The sequence below is a fragment of the Nanorana parkeri genome, unplaced genomic scaffold, assembly GCF_000935625.1.
Source record: "Nanorana parkeri isolate BGI_ZX_2015 unplaced genomic scaffold, ASM93562v1 scaffold574, whole genome shotgun sequence".
Lineage (NCBI taxonomy): Eukaryota > Metazoa > Chordata > Amphibia > Anura > Dicroglossidae > Nanorana > Nanorana parkeri.
In genome coordinates this window covers 641,980-662,813 of record NW_017306842.1, presented here as the reverse complement: position 1 = coordinate 662,813, position 20,834 = coordinate 641,980, and the positions used below count along the sequence as shown (strand labels likewise).

Sequence of the window (20,834 nt, the reverse complement as noted above, 5' to 3'; positions counted from 1 at the left end):
AGTGATATAGGGGCAAAAACAATAAAACGCAGAGTGCAGAATGTTAGCACTTGAAGACAGAAATTGTGTGGAGATTGTCGGAATTGGAGGAGTCAAATATTAACCCGTTAAAATGATTTTATGTAGCCACACACTACAATCCAGGATATGTGATTGGTTGCAGTCTGATCACTCATTTCTTACTGTTTTCTTTTAATCCAGTGTATGACTGTATGTGAGCGAACTCCTAAAAACCTTGATCCACTATTAGTTCACAAACAAATTATGCACATTCAGACAAACATTTTGTGCTAAACCCTAATTCATCCAATCCAGATTAATTAACTCTAGTGTGCTTACTCCCTAAAATCCAGGCCCAGCTTACACCATGAATACAGTCCTTACTCAGAAAAAATGTTTAAAATGTGTTTATATGTTTATCATATTTACATCGCTCTTCAATCAGGAAAATGTTAAGCTCATTTAATGATGCAAAGCATGCCAATTTGAAACCTACCACAACCAATCAAACTTCAGTTTCATAGTGGTGTTATTGAAAGATGAAACTTGATAGATGATTGTAGGTTACTGCACATTGCACATACTTTTTCTGTGTACTGAGTTATTCAATAAACCAAACAGAAGTATACTTTTATTTAAATGTAAATGTATTTGCAATCTTTCCAACTCTGATAAATCAGTCCAACCTATAACCATGGCATCTTTAGACAATTTGTTAAATCTCTAAAACTGTATCATAGGCTTATTTTTTTGTATCCGGAATCTCACTCTTAGCAGCCATATGCTACTAAGGCTGTAGTGCCAACTGAGTTATATGCCAGACTCTCCATTAGCCAGAGAAAGCAGATCAGCCATGAAAATAGAAAGAAAACAGGCAGTGTGTTTCTTTATGAACAATAAATGTATTTCTAGTAATAATGGAGCTTAATCAACCCTCCAATTCCAATTTATTTAAATGCTTGTTGAATCAAATCAAGAAATGGGACAGCTCATGAAAACTAACATACATGTGGATGTGATCAGGTCATCTGATGACCTGAAACTCAAGGTCGCGACATGAAGTCGATTTGGGATCTTCTTTCAGTCCTGCACTCTGTTTTAATGAGCTAACAATACTTTAGTTGGCTAAAGGCCACCATACATGAACATATACCATTGCACAATCCACCCCATGTTGTGTGAACACAGGAAGGTTTATGAATTGTATTATTTTCAAATGATTAGGTCCTAGTTTTTATGCTGGCCTTAGCACATATTAGAGTAGCATTAGGTGTATTTAGGAGTATTTTTTTCTTGCATTTCAGTAATGGTGTGTCATGATCAGTAATAAAACAGTAGAAAGTTATCATGGCACACTCACAAGCCAGCATGTAAAAAAACTTGTCTCACCACTTTTTTTTACATGCTGGCTTGTGAGTGTGCCATGATAACTTTCTACTGTTTTACTGTTTAAAGCCCATTTCGTGTGCACCTTACAGTGTAGCTGGTGACAAATTGTTGAGTGCGTTTGTCATTTGTTTTGCTTGAATGATCAGTAATAAAACGTCAAAAATGTTGGAAAAGTCTTAGCATATGTAGCAAACACGACAATATAGTTTTAAGCAATAATTTACTGAAATTTGTTTAGAGAAAGATTCAGGATTGAGCACTCACAGCAGGTCAATCTGCTTTTTTGCAGGAAAGCACTTAAAGTGTATGAACCCCAAAAGTATTTTTTTAGATTTTAATTTTTTTTGAAGATTTACTTTCTGTTTTTCTTGGTGGCCATTGTCTCTGTGACTAAACATAAGGGCAAATCTCTAAAGGGAAAATCTTTCAGGCGGACAACTCTCTAAGAGGGGATTTGGCTTTAGATATACCGTATTTTAACACCAAAGCCATCAAAAAGCTAGGTATCCACATGGGTTCAAGTAACATGATAAACCGTGGACAAGAATGGAAAACAGTTATTGGTCAGCTCATTTTCTATTTTTGTTCCTGCAATAAACATTGATCTGCCATAACCATCCTGTTTTGCTTTCTTCTTCAAAAGGATAACAACACTGTATGGGTCAACAGTGAGCAACTGAGATTTGCAGGCAGAATGCCAATAGATGTGGTATAGATACCATATTGTAATCAAGTCAATAGTTTCCTCCTCTAAGCCAATGGGTGCGGATACAGTGCTGCTGTTTCATTTACTGATATTTTTATTTTACAAGCATTTTATTGGTGGAAGTTTGTGTAAAAAGATCTAACTATACTCTTCATTCCCAAGTATCCCCTAACTTTAGGATTCCCATGGTTTTGCAAATGTAATCAGTGTCCGTGGAACAGTTTTTACTATTGCTGTTCACAGATATAGAGATCTTGAAAACATGATTTTTGAGGGTACGTGATGTGTGAGGTCTTTGTAAACATGCATATTTTTTGTATGAGTGTGGTCTTTTCAGGTACCTTGTTCATATTTAATGATTGTACTTTTTTTGCTTTTATAAATGCAATGCCTTATTTAGCTTTAGCTGTCCCTTGACAGATAAATGGTTGTACATTCTGGAAAGAGACAGTGCTTGGAGCTCTCACACAGCTGTATAAAACACAAATCCAATAAAAAGAATTTAAAGGACGTTCATTTCCATCCAGGTGTTTAGGTAGTTTATTCACCCAATAGCATACAAGAGCCAATCTCTGGTCAATGTCACATGTAAATGATATTGTGTAAGAATACAGTCTGTAACTTGTGTTTCTATTTATATTACATTATCTGAGATTCCCAGCAGAATCACAGTATGGTATTAAATGAGGATCATGTTTTATTCTATACCTAATTCCTAAAAGCCTTTCAACAAGCATGAATAATTGGCTACGAGGATCTCTGGATTTTACAATGGGTGAGAAGATTATTTAACTTAACATAATACTATGAAGCATTAGGAGACTAGTGATATAGGCAGTATTAGCAAAGTATCCCTGCCTAAATACATAACCTGTACTATTAAGCAATACAGTACAAAAATATTTTGCAGCAATTTATTAACTTAAATTTGAAATCTCACTGTCTTAATTATAGTGTTAACATAATGATATATACAATATACAAAGAGGAAGTGAGTACAGGGCTTCCTGTATAATTGTTTAATTTTTTTAAATTGTTTTATAATTGTTTAATTTTTATTAATTTGAAATAACACCGTATGCCAGATTGTCCATTTTGCTCAGAGAATATCTCTCAGGAAATCCTTTACAACTCACACTTCGCCTTGTCTGGCCACAAAGCACTAGCTTAACTAGATGTGAAGGTGTTCTGTCCTGGGCACATAAAACACTGACTATATTTACAAAGATTTGATATCCTACAGAAGTTCACTTAAATTTGACCTGCAATTTCCCCTGTGCTGGCAGGCTAGCTTAGTGTTTGGCAGATGGGTCAAAATCATACATATGTTACAGCTTACATTTTTTGAGGAAAAAAAGTTTAATATGCAAATTGAATTACATAAGCTGTAAAACCTTAGTTCTGGCTTAAATAGAGAATCCCCTGTATTTGCATTCATATAGAAAGTTAACAGCCTATTTTATTGCATGGCATTTGCATGGCTCCTTGCCCTTGTGGAACTTACAGTACGTCCCTAAAACAATCAGGTTATTGAACAAATAGGTTATGGGCTAGTGCTTAAGTGAATATCTATTAACCTACCATCATTCAGATTTTATCAAATAAGTTTGTTTATCATTTTAGACTCTCAGACTCAAACGGAGAGTTTGGAAATACTAACATCATACGCCATAAGTTAAATTAATTGGAAGCACTAATAACAAAAACCAGAGCCCCTGGGCTTAGTTGAGCAGTGCAGTTATAGTTGCAATTATCCGCAAAGTTTTGAGAGGATCACAGTAGGTGATCGGAAGATCAGGTAAGTAACACAGCAGGTAACTCCTTTCTCTGGTTTGGCAGATCAATGGTTAACACTTGTACATGATATTTCATCTGGAACACACAGACTTAATTTATATGGTATCAGACAGAGTTCTCATGACCAGCAATTCACGGTTTAGAATGGCAGTTCTGGTGATATCACAGCAGTTATCACACAGTAGCCTCAGCCAGCCAATGACTCACAGGTAAACTCAGCATATCATATAGTCACAATTGACTGTGGATACTTGCGGTTCGGAAGTCTCTATTGAGTGTGCCTGCAGTGGGGGAGCCGGTCCTGTGGATGGAGGAGTCCTCTTGTCCTGTAGGGTCCAAGAAAGAGTTTGTGGTACCTCGGTAAATTGAGCTAATAGGGTGCACACTCCTCTAGTGGAACACCCTGTTCAGCTCCTTCCTCGTATATATAGAGAAGGCAGGTAAGTGGGGCGGAGTCACTAGACGGCCCTGCGGCCACTGCGTTCCAGGCTGGAGCGCAAGCCGAGAGCGCCGTCATGGTATCACAGGCGCTGCGCTCCAGGATGGAGCGCAAACCGCCGAACACCTCACAATTGTTAAACTACCTCTATGCATTATAGCTACATTTTCCATTCATCATGTGACTAATAGTACTGTTGAACACATACTGTATATCGGGGCATCAGTGCTGGAGGGGATGACTTCTTTTCTCTTCCCATAACCACTGTTAGAGTTCCCTCCTTTCTTGCTTTTCTTCCCACATTGACTCCCTTCTTGCTGCTAGTCTCCTTAAGAGACATGCCTCCCCCATTTAGGCCTCACTTTAGCAAACTGTGGAGTCCATGCAGCAATGATTGCATCTTCTCAGCTTCATATAGCCCATTTCTCACAACAAAGGAAAAATAATCTCTTCCTCCAGCTTCTGCTTCTGCACATCATAATAAAAAAATAAAATCCATTCTGTTTTCCTTTAAACGTTTGTACAGTTCAGTCTGTAGCAGTAACAAAGCTTGGAATGCAATAAAATACAAATGGAATATACTGTATGACACAACTTTTTCTAAACTAAAAATGTTAAAACAAATTTGCATATTATATATTTTTTAAACCCAGAGAATAAAGTAACCACATGTTTTTTAATTAAGGTGCACATTTCTAGTTTGAAGTCAAATCTGCTTCTCAATGCTAATAATGTATTTTTTAAGACATTGCACAATTCTCTTTATTTAGTAAAATTTCATAATGAAACCTAGGCATATGTATTGAGCTTTTGATTCAGGCATAGCAGGGGCACACCAATCTACCCCACTGCCTCTTGTGGTAATGTGGTGATCTGTGAACCTTTTTAGTTAACATGTTTTGTGATGTAGAAGTGAAGTCACTGGACATTCTTTTCTGTAATACCTGTGAATGCTTGACTTCTTGGGGGCTGATACCTTTTTATTTGTTTATAAATAACAAAGTTTGAGATTAAAAATACAGTTTTTTTTCTAATGATACAAAGCTATGTAGTGGAATAAAGTCCCTACAAGATTTCACTAACTTGCAAGCTGACCAGGAAGCACTGGCTAATGCCACCACATGGCAAATTATGTTTTATGGAGATAAATATAATGTTATGCATTTAGAGGCTAAAACACGTCTAAGAGAGTAAATCTGGGTTAATCAATTATAGAGAAGGAGCTTGGTGTCCTAGTAGATCAGAGATTTAAACAATAAGTGCATTTATCCTTTTTACCCCCTTCTCGTGACCTAACATAACCTACCCTCCCCCTTAGCCCCATCACAGATTCATACTTATTTTGATTCCTCAGCTGCAGATCCACTGTTTAACATCTAGCAGTGCAACTCTTCACTGTTCTGGCCACACTTGTGAATTAGTACTCCATAGACATTTGTCTATATAACTGGAGTCTGGAGGTCATTGGAGATGGTCCTATGGAAGTTTATGGAATTGTAATGTGCAGGTACAGACAGTGAAGACTTACATAGTTGCATAGTTACATAGTTATAGTTAGTCAGGTTGAAAAAAGAGTCCATCGAGTTCAACCTATAGAGATATGAAAAAAAAAGCTTAAACTGAACGCTATGCCCACAATTACCCACTGTTGATGAACAGGGGAAAACAAATCCTTCTTGATCCCATAAGGCAATTGGATATTTCCTGGATCAACAATCTATGATGCCTAAGAATTCAATATCCGGTAATATTCTGTACATTTAGGAATACATCCAGATTTTTTTTTTTAAATTAACTGAGCTAGCCAGAACTAGCTCCTGGGGAGTATGTTCCACATTTTCACAGCTCTAACTGTGAAGAATGCTTTCTGTTTGCAAAGGTTAAACCTCTTTTCCTCCTGATGCAAAGAGTGCTCCCTTATCCTTTGCAGTGACCTTAAAGTGAAAAATTTGGCACCAAGCTCACTAAATGGACCATTTATGTATTTATACATGGTGATCATGTCCCCCCTTAATCACCTCTTCTCCAGAGAGAACAAATTCAGGTCAGCTAATCTTTCCTCATAGCTGAGCTCCTCCATGAGTTTAGTCGCCCTTCGCTGCACTTTCTCCAGTTCCACAAAATCCTTTTTGTAAATTGTTGCCCAAAACTGAACTGCATATTCCAGATGGGATCTTACTAATGCTTTGTGCAGGGGCAGGATTATGTCACTGTCTCTGGAGTCTATACCCCTTTGAATACAAGAAAGTATTTTGCTTGCTTTAGAAACTGCAGCTTGACATTGCATGCTATTAATGAGTTTATGATCTACCAGAACACACAGATCTTTCTCCATCATTGACTCCCCAAACATACTCCCCTAGAGTGTGACACATGCATGTTTTTAGTCCCCAAGTGCAGAACTTTACATTTATCAACATTAAACCTCATTTGCCAAATAGATGCCCAATCACACAGTCCATTCAGATCTGCTTGTAAGTTGAAGACATCCTATAAGGACGGTATTCCACTACATGACTTGGTGTCATCTACAAACACAGAAATAGTACTTTTAATCCCCAACTCTATATCATTTATAAATAGATTAAACAGTAAGGGGCTCACCACTGAACCTTGGGGGACACCACTAACAACCTCGGACCATTCGGAGTATGAATCATTGATCACCACTCTGTGAAAGCAGTCTTTAACCTCCCTGGCGGTATTCCCGAGTGTGGCTCGGGGTTAAATTTCCTAGCTAGGAGCGGTAACCCCGAGCCACACTTGGGAATACCCTGAAATCACACTAACCTTGTCCCTCGATCCCCGCGGCATCTCGGCGTCTCCTTCGCACAATGACAACATCCGTCTCCAGCGTACGCTAACGTCAGCGTCGTAAGGAGGCGGATCCGGCGCGAAATTCAAAAGTGAAACACCACATATTGTGACGTCGGACTTTGTGCTGTCCCCTGTTTCAAAGTTTACCATACCCGAGATGTTTACTGAAGTAATATTGCACCCTTGCTTGGACAGATGTCAGTGTTTTTTGTTTGAATACATTATTTAATTAAATTTATTATTATTATATTACTGTTTTGTGTAATTATTTCTAATTATTTGTTATATTATAATTTATTATTTTGTTTTTCAAACTTTAACATACCCGGGATGTCTACTGGACTCTTGTTTGGTCAGATTTAGGTGAGTTATTCCTAGGATTTACTAAGAACTACAGGCCTACAATGTAAAACAACATATTTGCTTGAAAAACAATGTACCGCTTTTGGTACCTAAAATCCTGAATAATCATACTGCCAGGGAGGTTAAGCCAGTTTTCTATCCAATTACAGATTGAATACTCTATACCTACTGACCTTAACTTATACATTAGCCACATGTGGGGAACTGTCTCAAACACTTTTGCAAAGTCCAAGTATACTATGTCCACAGCCATTCCTCTGTCCAATTTTTCACTCACTTCCTCATGAAAAGAAAGTAGATTTGTTTGATAACTTCTGTCTTTCGTGAATCCATTTGCAGCAATGGATGTAAACAAACAGCAGAACAGTGGCTGTCAGATCAAGGTAAGTATGCACCTGTGAAGGGGGGGGCTAGGTTAGGTCAGGTACACTGATGCTGTGTCAATCTGCAAAGCAGCAAATACTTTCTTGTCTTAAAGAGATAGAGGGGTTGACTTGCTAAAGGCAAATTAGCTGTTCACTTAGCAAATTGACTTTTCACTTTGCCATGGAATTTCCCCTTAGCTTAGTGAATGAGATGAAACTCTGCTGACTTTTATCATCCAATCATGTGTAAGCAAAAATACTGTTATTTTCCTTGCGTTTGATAGGTCACTTTGCAAAGTGAACATGCTCTACTCATTTAATAAATCAACCCCATAGACTAGAGAGACATAATATTGGCCCAGTACAAAGCATTAGTAAGACCTCTTCTTAAATATGCATTTCAGTTTTAAATAACAGTTTGCAAAACATTATGTTGTAGTATTTGAAATAGTAAATTACAGACCAACTAAAGTAATAGAAGACCTCAGCTATGCGGAAGGATTAACTAAAGGTGCAATTACCTTTGGGGATGAGGGAGGTTTTTTTTTTCCTTCTCGGAGCAAATTGTGCCATGATTTGAAAAGATTTTTTTTTACTTTATCTGGTCTGCAGATTTACTATTTTTTTTCTAATTCTATCCTGTGGACAACTGACTTTTTTGCAACTTTACTACTTATTACGTTATTCCTCACACAATATTACAACAAATATCTTTTTTTGCCACCAATTACTTTCAAATCTGTCTTGGAAATTTAAATCTGATTGGTGCTACCTTCAACACAAATTCTGAGTGGACTTTTTGTTATGTCTGTGGTAACGGTGGTAACTCCTAGATAGAATAGTAGATTGATTATACTTGTTGTCTGCAAATGTTTTGTTTTATGGTAAGGGAAAAATTCACATTTTTTACATTGACTGAATATGGAAACATTTCAGGGATAAAGTTAGCTGGAAAAATAATAAACCGATCAGCTCTAAAACAATTTTATTTGCATTTTATAGTTAATAGTTTCCACCTTTTTTCTTAAATTTAAGTTAATGTGGAACATTGTGTGCCCTTTAAATGTAGCAGGGAAAAGGTATTTATTTGAGCAGTTCCAGGTGCTTTTTACTGGAACATTCTGCATTAAACAATACTGCCAAAGACAAACTTGTTTGTTTTTTGAGAAATTCTGGTCACAAATGCAATCGATAGTTTTCCAAATAACTACAATGGCTACATAAAAAAGATTTAAGTTGTTGTACAATCCCAATGATTATTGTCATACAGTTGTCAGCGATTTCTCTGAAATCGTGTTCAATAAACTTAGATCTGATTGAGGGGCAAAGTTTGTAGAGGTATAGCATGCATTTTTTAGATATGCATGTTGTGTGAAAAAAGGAGCCCAGTGGTTGTCCCTGTCAGCTACTCTTTCATATGAGTTATTTGTTTTTACTAAAGCAAGGTCCTTTTTTGCAGTTAGAAAATTAGCACATCAGTTTGCTCTATGACTTGCACAAGTTTAACCTTTTGAAATTTTGATTTTAAGTAACACATGTAAAGTAAAAATTATGGAAGATCTAATAAATTGTATTTTTTCATCCTAGATTACTTGGCCTGTAACGAACACCCGAAGAGATGAATGCAAGTGGGCTGGTAAAGACATTGTTGTAAGTATATGATAGTCTTACATAGTTTAAGCATTATGTTAGATTATTGTTGTTGTGTTTAATGTACACTGTGCTTTTATTATTTCCATTAATCAGCATAATGATTTGACCCACATACATCCAGAATGGTAAAGATTTTTATGGATTCTATCATATGTTTGAATAAACTTTTGTGGTTTTATTGTGTTTATTACGTTAAAATATATCTTTAGCCAAAACACTTAATAGGAAGGGTAAGAATTTCTGTCTAGTTTTTGCTGGTGTCTTTACCTAAACTAGGGTCTTCTCCTTGTTTGGGTCATTGGGACGGGAAGGGAAAGACTGTAGTAATAAATTGAGAGCCTGTAACCTGTCCCCACTCTATAAAAAATCAAATCATATTTCAAGAACCATGGTTTCCTAAATCTCCCAGCGATTCCAGTAGTGAGATCCCTCTGTTTGCGCTAATGGTTATTGCAAGTAATTACTATTCTCCCTGCAGGATTATTTTTATTTTATGAATCATCAACCATAAATAATAATGGTGACATTAAAATAATGACGTATTTGTCTTGTCCAGACCTTCCTTGATTTTTCCTGCTTAGTAGTAATTTTTACACCAGTTTTATTTGTGTAGCCTCAAAATGTATAGCGATTCCTAACATCTCTTTACATTTTGAGGCTAAACATCTCTAAAGTCATGTGATAATTCATAAAAACAGTACAGTTCAGCTTAAATCATTAGAGTAAGGGAATTTGTGAGTACAAGCTATTTACCACTCAGTTTAATGGCTTATTCACGCGCACACACACACAGTTGTTATTAGGCCCTTTTTGTTCCCCTTTAAAAACACAATAAACTTGAGCACATGATTGGTTTAACTCTGCTAATAACCTTCTGTAGGGTAACCTGTCATTACTTTCCTGTTTTATAGATTCTAGTGCTACATTTTGGTCCTCTCTGCACATAACATTACTACATCAGCTCTTTGGTGATAACAGATTTAAAACCTTACGAGCTCTGCAATAGGTATATGAATTTCCTCTGAATAAATTCTGATACTATTTACAACTTCAACACGTTATACATTGCAGAAAAAGCTATGCAGGCTAACTCCTCAAGACTGGGAAGACTTTGAGGAGACTTACAGTATATGTACTTAGTTATCTCCTCAAAAGGCAAGCTAATACAGCTTTAACTTTATCGTCAAATTTCCTACACTTTTATAAAGGCTGTGTAACTTATGTTAATTATTTAACTTTCACTCTCCACTTAGCTTTAAAGGTTGCAATCAAGAGGCATATTTCCTTCATACACTATAGTCCTGTCCTTATATATAATATTCCTGGGACAGGGTGATACTTTTATAAAAATCAGCATTGGGCCTTCCTAATATATCTTGTTTTAGCCCTCATTCACACCTGAACGTTTTGTAGCGTGTTCTACGCTCGACGAACGCTCTACAAAACGCTCAAAAATATAAATCCCATTGTATTCAATGGTCTCGTTCCCACCTTGGCGTATTTCCGCCCGTCCCTAACGCGCTACAAAACGGCCCACGCCTGAAAAGGTACAGGTACTACTTTGGGTCGTTTTGTTGCGCGTTTCCATTGGTATACAGCAAAGTAGCCTTCGGAAACGCGCGTTTGTCGCACAACGACGTCTGTCACGCAAGCGGTTGCGTGACAGACGCACATATGCAATACGCCTAGGTGTGAATGAGACCTTAAGCTGTGTCAGTTGGGGGCTGGTAATCTACAGCTTTCCTTTCACTCCAAAAAATAGGCACTTTTCATTTATGCTAAATAATATCTTCCTCCCCGCACATCACTATATGTATGGCAGCAACTAATAAATTGAGCTCTTCCATTATATCAGCTTACCTCTGCCACCAGGGGCTCTTTGCAGAGTTTTGATAAAATCATGTGTATTGTATAATATTTGATGTAAACAGTTATAAAATAAACTCTCATTTTGTTTATTAAATGCATTGTTTGACTTAACTTGATGGTACAATGTTTTTTGTTTATATATATAAAAAAAAGCATCTTTACTAAAGGCCACATAGGAATGCATGGGATTTTTACTTGACATGCAGTTGTATGTCGTAAAACTGATGTATTTTAGTGCAGGAAAGCTGTAATTGGCGACATGCACTATGCAAGTTTAGACTTTTCTTTTTTTTTGTTTATTTTACACAGCTGTGTTGGTAACACTGATCAAAATGTTTGTTTTTTTGCTTGCTCGTCTTTAAGAGGTTATTACAGTGCCTTAAGTATGTTAAACCTTTTAAATACAAAATACTATTACATATCCATGATGTTTTCCTCATGACACAAGTAGCAAAAGGTTATGTGCATAATGCATTACTGTTAAGACTTCAAGTGCAAAGTTCATTGAGAAACCTTTTTTTCTGCAAATGAAGAAATAGAATATATGTCTTTGATCTCTAGGTCAGAACACAAAACAAATGTCTGACCTTAAGTCTTTATTGTTCCTGTAATAAACCACTAATATGTTAACAAAGAAGAAGACATCTGTTTTACTAACTTGCAAGGTTGACTATTTAAACTATTTAAACTGCCTCAGATAAAGCATAGAATATTTTAATTAGGTGTTATTCTAGTAAAAAACTATGACAAAACTATTAAGGTGTTTTCATTTAGAGTTAGATTGTAACTTTTTTTCCAAATGAATGGTGCATTGGATATTGCCACATGGGTCAGTGGGATAATAAAGCTTACAATCAACATCCATTAGCGATTTTGTTTCATTTTGCCTATGAAGTGTGTTTACATGACTGTTGTGTTGAGTGGGAAGTTTCATTCTTTTTAGTTGCCATGTGTTCTATCTGCTACCAACCTACAGTGAGAGTTGAACTGCAGACAAGCTGCAAGCGAAATATATATATTGGGGCTGTTTTAACTGCTTAAAATATTTGCATTTTTGTCCAACCAATCTTGATGTTTACACAGCCCAATCCTGTCTGGAAGGCCAGGAGACCTGACACTTAGAGCCTTTTTGCTCCCCCAGCCCGTGACTCGTCTCTCTGTAAAGGTGTCCGTACGCATTACAATTATAATACTTTTTTTGATCCGGTCATCGAACCATTGTTCGAATTCCGCACGACTGCCACATCATGCATAGACCGATGTGGATTTCAAGTATCTTTTGTTACATTTTCTTTTGCGCATGTGCAGTGTTCATGTTGTGATGTTTTTCGTACGAAAACACCAATAATCCATCGATTTTCCTATGATTCCAAAAAAGGTTTCTAGCCTGCCCGGTAGATGAAATTTGGCTAGTTGTACAGTAATTGTGATCTTTCACTTCCAATCAACTGGCTGATTATCGTACGAAAACCTCATTTTGTTTGGAAATCGAACGATAATCGCCAGGTATATGGGCACCTTTAATCTGATCTCTCCTTCTATCAGCATTTTCCTTGCTAGCACAAGCACTGAAGCACAACTGATTGGCTCCTAGTGCTGATCTTCCTTCTCCCAGTCTCAGCTGTGCAATGTAGGGCATTGCAAGAGGCTAACACCAAGTCAAAACATGTTCTTATACTTTTTGTTAAAACATAAATTTAATAATGTATTTATGAATACATAGCTGCATTCATTTGTGCCTTTTGTATGTGCCTTAAAGTTCAACATTAATCACAAACAACAGAATTTTTGCATTATGCAGTATAGTTAAAGGTACACATTGACAAACAATAACCATGGCCTCATTTAGCTAGTTTTAGCCAGATTGGCAGTTCCCATCATGTTTAGGCTACAGTAATTGTTATTGATTCCTGTGAATTAAGCTGGTGCCAGACATGTCTGGCTGTGCTCTGCCGTTGTGACTGCATGGACAAAAGTATGCATGCTCAGATGATCCAAAAGCACATGTTTATAAAACGATCTTTTTAAAAGATATTTATTTTTAATATTAATATTATAATGATATAATTGTATTTAGTGCCATGATCCCTAATGCCAATGTACAATACAACAGATATATGGGAGAGTAGTACAAGTAAGAGAATACATCAAATGCTCAAAAGCTAATAAATCTGCTTAGAAAAATGTAGTAATGCTGGAAACAATGTTCTTGAATACAAAGCTATACAATTCAGCAATCTGGACATCCTTTTGTCTGTCTGTGAAGATTCTTATTTATCCAGGTCATAGTATTACTAGTAATGGCCAGTCACATACAACTGTACTTGTTCTGTAATGTTAAAATCTTCCAATCCAATCAAATCTATTTTACTCCAAGGCTTCCCGAGCCTCTCTCTTGTCTTTTAAGGTTCAGCCTTGCCTCCCCAATTCTCCCATTCACACTTTAGTGATCTATTGCTTTAATGAAATAACTGTCCCATATCATACTTAATTACCTGCTAATGTCTATAAGCGGCTAAATGATAGACTTCTATAAACAAACAAACATTGATATTTCCTTTTGGACATAATTTATACGTCAAAAGCATCAACCTCTGACTCGTGTGTTCACATCCTGTAGCCTAGAACCATGGCACAACTGCAATACAGTTTCCTACTAACTTTAAATGATGAAATCATGTAAATAGATGGTCTTAATATTCGGCAGGGATGCAGTTTGGGAATATTTTTCTGAGGGTATATGCACATGAGCATAATACCTATGACTTTGCTACAGTTTCTATAAAGCAATGGAAAAAGCAGAGTAAACACATCAGATAAAAATGCATGTGTACTGTAACTTCTGGGAGAGCGCCTCCATAGTGTAAAAAGATTATTTATTTGGTAAAAGACGCAAGCTAGCTAGCTTAGGTTCTGATGAAGGGGGCGTGACCCTGAAACGCGTAGACCATTCTAACACTCACGGGAGCACAGGACGCTGATTTGGATTTCCCTTCAGACTTTCACTGCTAGCGATTTTATATTTCAACGCTTCCTATATGCTTGTGATCACTGATTATCGTGTAAGTAGAATTTTTTGCTTGCGTGTTTTACCAAATAATCTTTTTACACTATGGAGGCGCTCTGTCTTACTTTTATCGCCAGATGGTTGGTCTTTTTTGACCGGTGGGAGCTGCCTCCGAGGCGTATAAACTACCTTTACAGCCGGATCGGCTTGCAAACCGGGGGCGCCAGTCTTGTTGCTTTCGTTGTGTACTGTAACTTGTATATAGTAGTCATGCTGGAAAACTAAAAATAGAATATAATAAGAATAGTTCCAAAAAAGCAACCTACATAGTTTTTATAAAAGAACCACTGATAATTAGGGCCTGATGGTACTGATTTGAGGAAATATCTCTGAGAACTTTGTGTTGTCCCTAGCAACCAACCAAAAGAAACTGACAGTTGTTTTAGAAAACACATGATTGCAGTCAATTAACTTTAAAAAAACGAGGCCAACTAGCTTTTGATTACATGGATACATCTGAGGCAGAAACCATCTAGTTTCTCAGGTAGTGGCATAAAAAACATTAGAACACAGCATAAAAAAGTCAAATAAAGCTACAAGCTCAAATGTCACCATCATTTTCAGTAGCCCCTCTCTCTGTCTTTACCATGCACCAATTAAGAAATTAGACATTTGGATATCATAATACACAGTAACAGAGCCCACAGTAGTTTATGGGTTTTGTACTTGTTTTCTAAGTCCTGTGGTAGACCTTAAATATTCAGATAAATTGGTTATTTTATAGGAAAAAATCAGCTCAGACCTCATAAATCTACCGCCAACATTGATTGATGATTTAATGAGTGTTCACATTAACCAGGCTTCTGAAGTACGGTAATACCACTTCCCCTCCAACCTGTGTTACGTTACAACTTATTCATGTTTTCCTTCAGAACCATACATTGTACATGCAGAATTCTTGTTCACCTGTGTTAAAAGTGATAATTAGGATAATTATGGTTTATTTATTGGTACTATCCTATAATCCTGGATAATAGATTGTTAAAGTCAGCTACAGACAAAACCCTGCTACTATTAAAACACTCTTCTACCATGGTACCTATTAAAACAACCCACTTAAAGCATAATTGGGGAAGCTCCTATAACATTATGAGCAGTGACAATCTGGACAGAACACAATTTCCAAAATTGTGAGTTATGCGCATGACTGCTGGAAGTATTTAGACCTTATACACACACTTGTTTTTCAATAGAAAGGCTATATTACTGAAACTACATAAGGGTTTCAAGTTCTCTAGGCTTTTTAATTGAAGTATTGCATAGTGGAGTTATTTTTAAAAATTCTAAAACTAATGAAAAACTGTTTGATAAAATCAAAATATAAACTTTAATTGGCATACTTTATGTGGCAAATAAAACAGGTAAATATCTAACAAATGCTCTGACAGCCCCAGTGTGCCAAGTTTTATTCACACCTTCTGGGTTTTTCTCTAAAGTTTCACAATGACTTACCTGGACTGGTTGAACTTGCAGTGTTCTGGTACAAGATGCCAACTATATCTTGTGTTAAAGAAAATCTCCAGTCAAAAAAAATAAAATACAAATATGAGATCTATTTTACCTTCCAAATAATGTTTTTAACCGTCCAATTCTAAGAAATACACAGCTCTGATACATAGTACAGTCCAACCAAGGAGGGGAGGAGACTAGATATTTTTCTGCTGCAGTTTCACTTTCATTACAAGTCACCTATTTACCTCCCCTGAGACTGGGAAGTAAAAGGAGAAGAAACACACCAATGAGCTTGTTTCTTTGCTGGTCTGCTTTTTCCTCCTATCAGGTTTTTCTTCCAATCAGCATGCTCCTTATACTGCAACACACCTGACTAACTCCTTGTGCTAATTTTTCCTCACCATCTCCAAGCTCTGCTGTACAAGGATTGCAGGAGGTTTAAACCAAAAGCAGATGCTTACACTACTTATATTTAAAAAAAATATATGTAATTATGTGTTAATTTTCACAGAATTGCATTTATATGTGTCTTTAAAGTTGCCTATAGTTTAGCTACAAACAGAAAAGCCCTCCCTGTCACTGAAATTCACTTTGGTATGCAGATATCTGCCATTGTGATGTCAACTAAGAATATCTCAGTAGTAAATAAGGACAAGGGAATGACAATTAGCCATGATGTTATGCAAAGTAAAGAAACAGTCATTTTAAGTTTAACTAAATGAGAGAAAATTAAAGAGAGGCTCAGAAGACGCCTCTCTGGTTAACAAAGGTAACAGTCTGCTCCTTGTGGTGTCTTCTTTAGGAAATACTTTATAAAGTTTAAAGGTTCAGTTGAAACAAGAATCATAACAATTTATATTTTAATGCTATCACTGAACAATTGCAAAGAGTTCACTACATACTACTGCTATTAGGATGAACACTATAAAGACATATCTCACCGAAATTATTGGATTTAAGATGTTCAACCATATTCACTTCACTTTGTAGAATTAACAGTAACATATATTTAATTCAAGCAGTATCACACAGAGCTTGTCCTCATTGAATAAGCATGTTGATCTGTATTGGCTACAGCTTCTCACATATGGTTGGTATCTAAGGGTAGCACGTTTGAATCAGAACAGCATGTGCTCTGCATAACCGCTGCCCCTGAAAAATTGGACAAACACAGACACACGGTAATTAGCACAATAACTGACAAATGGTGTATGAATAATAGCGTGCAAATGTGCTCCAGAAAATGTACAAATGTGGACAGCGCAGTAAAGTTGTTTAATCTATCAATCAGTAATGGTAATGCAGTTTTTTGGCATCTGATTCAGCAACTGAAAATGTTAACTGTCTGCATTTTCCGGAAAACCACTGTGAATTAAGCATTGTATTCATACTTAGCACCTGACTATACACAAAAATATTAATGTGTTCCATAGCATCAATAAACCAGTGTCATGTTCACTCTGTTAAAAGTCTTTTGCTAGAACGTTGGGTGTCTTCCAGATGGCAGGATGTGCTGCATTCTTTTCCGTTGCCAACTTCTTGGATGGTTTTTTCTTTCTTCAAAACCACTGACATGATTTAAAATGAAATCCAAGACATTCTCAAAATGTACTCAGTTTTATGTTATCAGTTGCTTTGTGAGTCTGTGTATTTTTTTAGAACATTGGTGTATCTATATTTTTTAATTTATTTTATTTTGTAGTAGCAGAATATGCAGTTCAAAAGCACTTGTTATCATTCCTTTAACCTCCACATGGCTGGCTCAAAAGTTGCTTCAGTCTGTGGCATCACTTTTACTGGGCAATTAACAGCCACCCTTATAAAATCAAGCAGTTGAAAAATCAGTGGTGATGAACTGGACAATGTGCTGTTACCTACAGCAAACCTTTGGATTTTTGTTAAATCAAAGATGGGTCATTGATAGATTAATTCCATTTACTCCAGGTTTTTGCACTTTGTACAATATGTTGTTCTTTGCTTTGTTGAGCAGATCAATGAATGTTATCACATTACTATATGAACCAACATGACCTGAGGACAAGGCAAGTTCATACTTATGAATTACAGGGGGACTTACAGCAAAGTATAGGAAGATTATAGCATTTGACTCTAATCTTGGATTTTTTTCTCTGGCCCAAATATCTTGGGGGGTAGGGGGGTGGTAAATCATGCTCTTCCAGGTACTTGGGTTTTGCAATCTAAAGTATAATATATGCCAAACACTAACAGGCTTTTTCAATACTGTTATGCAAAGAGTAATAACTGTTAAACGCATAATACCCCACAGCAACTGATTGCATAAAAAAAGTGTTTTTTAAGAAGATGCCTTGAATTGCTGCATATGTATTTTACATTGTATTGCCCCATTAAATTCTTCAAAATGAAGTGACAAAGTACACATCTTTCTGTTTAGTTGATATCCATCCATAAAAGTCACAGTTTATACTCCGTTAGAAAGCCAGATCTAAGCTGCAACCCATCATCACAAATTTACATATTCAGAGGAAGTCAGCTTGCCTCACAAAGGACTAGAGGGATGGAATTAAAAAGCTGAAGTGTTAGAGAGGCAGGTTAGCAGTACTTCAGCTGTCATTGCACAGTCATCTGAATGTTGACAGATTGGTCAGTGTCAACAGCCTCAGGAGACTGTTTGTTAGAAAATGCTGTGTAGTGTGAATGTGCAAGGAGGATTGACACAAGAGGATGTATCATCAGTCCTTATTTTTTTACTCATGTATATTGGATTTCTTGAAAACAATAATAACTTTTAATGAATGTGAGTTATGCCAGCAGAATGTACATTATGGGCTAGCAATTACTGCATTCTGCTTTGTAAATACTTTGTTTTGTTTTTGGTCCTGTCACATTTTTCTTTATAGTAGATAAAATGCATTTTGGATCCTGAATGGATGTCTTAAGCTTACCATACACTTTACAGTCTAACCATACATTCTTTGTCAAATTATCTTTAGTTTTAATAAAAAGATACAATACAAAAAATACCCAAGTTATTCAATCAATCTGTATCCAATTAGGCAGGCCCTTTTACTACATAGTTATTAGTACATGTAAAGATGATTGTACTTTTACATTGTAACATGTGTGGTGAGCTGTAATCGTACAGGTTGATCAAATGTGTCATTCACTCCAAATTGTATAGCATTTAAGAGAAGTAAATTTGCAGAAAATTAGTTCCTGCACTTTTATTTCATTTTCATATGTGATTGTTTCTATTATTTTAAGCAAGATCAAACTAATTGAATTGCATTTGAATCTGATCCAAGTTATAGTTATGGCAACTTGCCAAACAGGCTGTGAGTTAAATATAAAATTCCTAACATTCTATGAGAGTAGGATTTCTGTAGAAATAATAGCAGTGTTCTTAATGCACAGATCAAGTAAAGAATCCCAGAGAGAACCGTTTAGTTGACCACCTTTAAAAAATGAATCGGTAGTTGGCAATAATTAAACAAAGCTAAACAGCAAAAACATTCCAAAGTATATTGTGAGATCTAGGGGTGAATTTATCAAAACTGGAGCGGACCAAATCTGGAGCAGCTGTGCGCGGCAACCAATCAGCTTCTCTGTTTCATTTTCAAATCTTACCTGAGCAAACTGAAGAGAGATGCTGATTGGTTGCCATGGGCAGCTGCTCCAGATTGGTATGCTCCAGTTTTGATAAATTCCCCCCCTAGAGTCTTTCAAGAATTCAAACCACTTGGCAAGATCTGTTTTTAGGGTTTTTATGCCCACTTTAATGTATCCAAGAAAATCAGTGTGCTGCCCACACTGGGGTTGTTTAGCATAAAACTTAAACACAAATGTCTTTCAGCCTTCTGGCTATTTTGTAGCACAGCAATGTCACAATATGTATACCCTAACAATTAACTTCTTTTGTTTGCTTCCCTTTGGTCTAAGTATGCCATTTTTTGTCTTATATGTTCAAAAAGTGCAACAATATTCCTGTTGATACACCAGAAATCCATTGAGCCCTCAACTTTCTGTAGTGGGCTGACAAAATGGTGCCTGTGCTGTGCCAAAATTCCAAGTTAGATCACATGTTACTTTCCACAGGTTTATTGTATGTTTTGCTATTTTCTAAAGGCATTCTTGACCCAATATAAAGTGACACTAAACTCAGGAGTTAAATCTCAAAAATGCATTCAAGTACCTTAACTATGTAGCTTATTTGTGTATCACTCACCTGTATATCCTCAAATCATCTCTAAATGATGAATGGTGCTAACATTGTCCTACCTTCTGGAGGGTGGCTACGTTTGTTCCCATGATCCCTGTGTGTTATAAAGTAGCCACCACTCCAAGCTCACAACTGCGATGGACTACATTCTCACTTTTAGTTCACAAATTTATATTGAGATTGTTATCACAGTGAGCTTGGAGTGGTGGCTACTTTACAATACACACAGGGACCATGGGGAACAAAAACAAAAGTAGCCATCATCCAGAAGGGAGAACAGTGTCAGCATGAATTCAGAGCTGATTTGAGTATCTACAGCTGATTGATACACAAATAAGCTACATTTGTATTAATAGTTATGGTACTTGAATACATTAATGAGATTTAACCCCTGAGTTAAGTGTCACTTTAATAGTTCTTATTTTAAAGTATGTATTTTTATGCTAAAAAAACAATTTATTCAATTGTGAAATAATATTAGAACATATGAAGTAGAAACAGTAGTTTCCACAGACCTCAGGGGGCTATTTATCTTGGAGATTTACTGGTCTGCTTTAGATTTTATAGATCTTGTTTCATGTCAACTGCTATATTGGATCCCTGTGAGAAAATCACTGTCTGTGTTTGATTGCATAACCTCAATGTAATAGGGATTCAAAAAATGGATTGTACCTCATTTTCTTAGAACCAATACAGAGGATAGATAAAATATGGGCAAG

General features: G+C 36.4%; 1 protein-coding gene across 3 annotated transcripts in view; it reads left to right on the top strand.

Annotated features, from left to right (window-relative positions):
* Positions 1-20,834, top strand: part of SEMA3A (semaphorin 3A) — a 215,972-nt gene that overhangs the window by 63,292 nt on the left and 131,846 nt on the right. For all 3 annotated transcript variants that reach the window (XM_018562368.1, XM_018562367.1, XM_018562366.1), the window contains exon 3: positions 9,464-9,526. In XM_018562368.1, coding sequence (XP_018417870.1) covers positions 9,464-9,526 — 63 coding nt within the window. The remainder of the gene's footprint in view (positions 1-9,463; positions 9,527-20,834) is intronic.